Source organism: Hippoglossus hippoglossus, chromosome 24, assembly GCF_009819705.1.
Source record: "Hippoglossus hippoglossus isolate fHipHip1 chromosome 24, fHipHip1.pri, whole genome shotgun sequence".
Taxonomy (NCBI): domain Eukaryota; kingdom Metazoa; phylum Chordata; class Actinopteri; order Pleuronectiformes; family Pleuronectidae; genus Hippoglossus; species Hippoglossus hippoglossus.
Genome location: NC_047174.1, coordinates 3943815 through 3948300, shown reverse-complemented (window position 1 = coordinate 3948300; position 4486 = coordinate 3943815). Strand labels below are relative to the sequence as shown.

General features: G+C 43.2%; 1 protein-coding gene across 5 annotated transcripts in view; it reads left to right on the top strand.

The window, feature by feature from the left end:
- clu (clusterin) overlaps nt 1–4486 on the top strand; it is a 34253-nt gene that overhangs the window by 6260 nt on the left and 23507 nt on the right. For 2 of the 5 annotated variants that reach the window (XR_004613338.1, XR_004613339.1), the window contains exons 8-10: nt 25–354; nt 457–666; nt 930–1509. Coding sequence is in view for 3 of the 5 variants with exons in the window: in XM_034580502.1 (XP_034436393.1) it covers nt 25–251; nt 479–666; nt 930–942 (428 nt within the window). In the remaining 2 variants the exon portion in view is untranslated. Of the gene's footprint in view, nt 1–24; nt 355–456; nt 667–929; nt 1510–3951; nt 3959–4486 lie in introns of those variants that run through there. The other 3 variants (XM_034580502.1, XM_034580503.1, XM_034580501.1) reach the window with 3 other exon arrangements.

Genomic DNA, 4486 nt, shown 5'->3' with positions numbered 1-4486 from the left:
CGATGATGATGTCCTTCCTCACAGACTGCTCTGGGAGGAAGCCTCTGGAGGGCCCCCTGAAGGAGGACCTGGAGGAGGCTCTGGCGATGGCCGAGCGCTTCACTCAGCAGTACAACTCCCTGCTGAGGAGGTTCGAGGAGCAGATGTTCAACACCTCCTCCATCCTGGACCTGTTCAACAGGCAGTTCGGCTGGGTGTCGTCTCTGGCCAACAACACCGACAGCCAGGACGGCATCTTCCACGTTCAGACGGTACGAACGTGTCTCCATCTGTGGGAGCTGGAAATGTGCAGTCCTGTTAGAAATAGAGAAACTATTGGAAATATAGAAGATTCAGTAATAAAGGAGCAGTTTGTTGCAGTTATAAAGTTGTAAAATTCATTAAAATGAAGAGGAAATTAGATTAAAATGATCATCAACGTTTTGGTTCTATAACGAGCAGGACAACAGTGTGAAGTTCAACCGTCTCTGTGCTGCAGGTGGTCGGCAGGGACTCTGAGGAGAAGGCCGATGAGGAGAAGAAGCCGAGAGAAACCGACGTGTCCCTGCAGCTGTTCGATTCCCCCACCATGAACATCAGCGTGCGGGGCGACATCCCCTGGACCGACCCCAAGTTCTCCGAGGTGGTGGCTCAGGAGGCGCTGGACCGCTACAAGGGAACCGCAGTGTGAGTGTCACACCGGGCCCCGGCAGGAAACACACGTCTACTGGAATAGTTCAACTTATTATGGAAGGAAATGTGTTTATTTGAGATTTAGATGAGTAAAACAATTTTAATTAGCAACTTATTCAGTAAAATAAAAGTTTTGATATCGGCAATCATAACCACAGATACCAATACGTCTGTGAAAGGCTCATATCGACCAGTATATTATCAACCAAACCATTAAAAGGCTCTAATCTCTGTATTTCTTCTGATTTCTTTTACAGTTTGGTGAAATAAACCCCTTCACTCTGCACTGATCCTGATGTAAAACCTCTGATCGTCCTGCTTCTGCAAACAGTTTCACCTCAGAGAGTCATATCGTCGTGTGTCCTGCTGTCAGAGGAGGTGTTTGCTAGATAATCCGCCTCCAACATTTTAAGGCCTTTGCAGTTTATATCATAGTGTTGGTGAGCTGGTCTGAAACAGGCTGCAGCATTTCAATGAAGTTTCCTTTTAAAAGCCAAAAAAATTCTCTCTGTAATGGTTTATTCTCTGCATTCAGCTTCTCTCACACACGTAAATTCAACTATTTTCTTCAGTATGATTCAATAAATCGATTTGTTTGCAAGAATAAAAGAAATAGGAAGTTTATTCAAGCTGTTTCAGTGACTTTAATGACCTGATCTACTCTACAGATCTCTGATAAGTCTTTATCCGAGTTGGTTTGAAGTAAGTTGCCGGAGTTAAAATCACTGATCGGAGAAATAAAACTTGTTGATATTTCAGGACGTCTTGGAGCTGCTCTGTAAAAACCATGAAGCCATGATGCAATGCATAGAGATTTCATAAAACCTGCTCAAACTACTGCGTCTCTGTGCACGTTTTTCCTCTGAATGTGGGATTCTTCAGGGAACTCAATGATGAACATAACCAGGCGTGTTTATAGAAGTGATATCTACGAGTGGGTGTAACTTGATGCAGCTTGATTGAATTCAAGGAGACTGTTGATTTATACAAAGCATTTACTCAAAACATGTCTGCTGCACATGGTTGAATGTAAAAGTAAATTCAAAGTAAGATTTTGCACCAGTTACAATTAAAAGGGGAGAAAACTAAAGTTAAAGGTACAGTATGTAACTTTTACTGAGCAACAGCGCCCTCTGCAGCCACAGGTGGGGATTAATTCTGTGAGGCTCTGTGTCCCACTCACTGACCTGAATGAAGGAGAGGGGGATATTACCCATGATCCCCGGCTTCCTGAACCAGGGGAGCTGTAACAAATCCACTTAAATCTTCACATTTTAAGTTTCCTGCTGAATATTGAAGATAAACTCTGGTTTTAAATAACTTTTCTAAGTCTTTATAACTGATCTAGAGTTTAGATTTACCCTTCAACTGTCTAGACCGGATTCTGACAATTAAAGCTGCGAGTATCAGTCAGTTCCACACTTCTCACGTCGCACAATAACAATAATAAGTTTCACAGCTTCTGTCCCAACACGCCTGGATTCTGCTTGAATACAAACGAGTGATTCTTCTTCTTCAACCAAGCTTCTGTTTCTTAACTTTTCCAAACCGGAAGCAGCTTGACAAAGGAGTCGGTTGCAGAGAGCAAGAGTTTAAAATATTGTGCCGTTTTTATTTTTTGTGTAAAAATCACACAGCTGCTAGTTGACTCTGCAGAGATACAGTACATCCATGCAGTTAAACATCTAGGATCCCACAGCCAAGAGAGAAGGAATTAAATAGAATATTCTTTCGCTGTTAGTCAGCAATTAATGCAAATTTACATGAGTCCAAAAAAGTGTGTATCATATACAATATACAGCACAGATCTGGGAGCGAATAGCCATTCAAAATCCCATCAAAGATTTTGTTATCGATTGCTTCTGCCTGCCTGGATTGCCTTTGGGGTTCGAGGGATGAGGAGGGAGCTGTTGTGCTTGCAAACGTAAATCGATCCCAGATGAAGGTGTTTAATAGGGTTTTAAATGGTATTAGTTCCAGGTCTGGAAAACAATATCACACACACACACACACACACACACACGCTCGCACACACACCAAGTACATCATCGTCCTCAACAGCAGAAAAAAGAAGGCGAGCCTTGATACGACAAGGAAGAGGGAGTCCAGTCAGTCGCCGTGGAAACCTGAACGCCAGTGGAGGGGGGGGTAAGGCCTTAGAAGAAGACAGATTCTTCACCAACACACATAAAGCTCCAGGGACCAAACATTTTACAATAATAATCATAAAAATAAGATTAACCACACAAGATGGGATATTTTAGGATACTGGCACAAAAAAACCTTAGTTTCCAGATTGTACTGACGAAATAAAACTCGAGTGGTTCAGTTTGTCTCTCATCTTAAAGCATCTTCTTTTTTTTAAATACACGGGAAAGACAAAAAAAAACAAGGACGACAACATGCGGGTTAAAAGAAAGAAAGAGGAGGGACGTAACAAAATAAAAGAACAACAGAAATAAGGGGAGTTAAGGTCAAAGTGCTGTCGGGTCGTTCAGGTCTCCCGTTCTGTCGACTGGTCTCCATCCGTTGAGCTTCGTCCTGCAGGTTTCAGGTGAGAATCGCCCCGATAATAAAACACTGATCTGGAGTTTACTTCTCTCTGGAGCTGGGGGTAGGGAGGGGGGGGGGGGGGGGGGAGTGGACTGCTCGTCAAAAACAAAAAAAGGCAAAATGATACATACAGTAGATGTTGTTTCTGGAAGATCTATGATACAAAAGAAAATCAGTATACTGTTCACACAGTTGCTACTATCATAGTACAAACAGCTAAGTCGAGTTGGTCTGTGGAGATGAATCGCCCGTACTTGCATAGTGCCGACCGCCCGGGTGGAAAACAGTAATCAGACTCTATCTGCACCACTGGTTTGAATCTGTGCACACGTGTTTGCCGAGTAGTAAAAAAAAACCTAAACAAAAATCACAGGAAAAACGTCTTCTCCCTCAGCAACACAATTCTTCATAAACGCCGCCTCCTGCAGTCAAGCAGCTGGAAAAAGAAAGAAGTCTTCAAACCCTTCATGTGAATGTCTGCTCTCTTAAAGACCGGAAAAACAACCTCAGGAAGCGAGAAGATGAGGTTTTTGAAGCGTTTGAAATGTTGAGCCACGGCTACGTCACAAAAAAGGAAGGGAGAGAAAAGCTGCGTTTTCTTTAATCTCTTTAAAAAAAAAGAAAACACACAGTCTGAGTAGAAGTAGAGAGCAGTGATAGTTCAGTCATTTGGCATTAAAGTTAAACCATTCAGTCACATCGAACCCAAACCACTGCAACGCGAAGGAGAGAAGCATTCGGTCGTTATCTCATGTTGTCGCCGAACACACACACACGCAGATGTGGGTGGGGGGGGTGGGGGGGGCAGTAAGAAGAGGGGTGAGGGCTGAATTCATGTCACAGGATGAGTCAAAAAAAGCCTTCACCATGATTTAGCCGTTAAATGCATCACAAAAACACACACACACACACGAGAGTCCTGTCCAGAGGGAGCGTAGCATGTTCTCTGGGGGGGGAATCGAACCACAGCAAACTCCAGTCGGAAAAAATGTTTCTTACGTTTACTGGCAGATGTAGGTTCCTGTTGTACTTTCTACATTTTTCCCCGCAGCCTCTCAAATGTGCTGCAGCATGTTTCTGTGATCTATTTTTAATTATTTTGGTTTTTGAAATATTGGAGAGCCAGTGACACAGGCTCCTGTCGACAAGAACAAACTATCTTTGATGGTATTTGGAGCTGAAGTCCTGTTTTTCCAGTCGTTAAATGTCCTCATTGACGGCAACTGGACAGAACTTGTGCCAAATAAGCGAGACGACAATT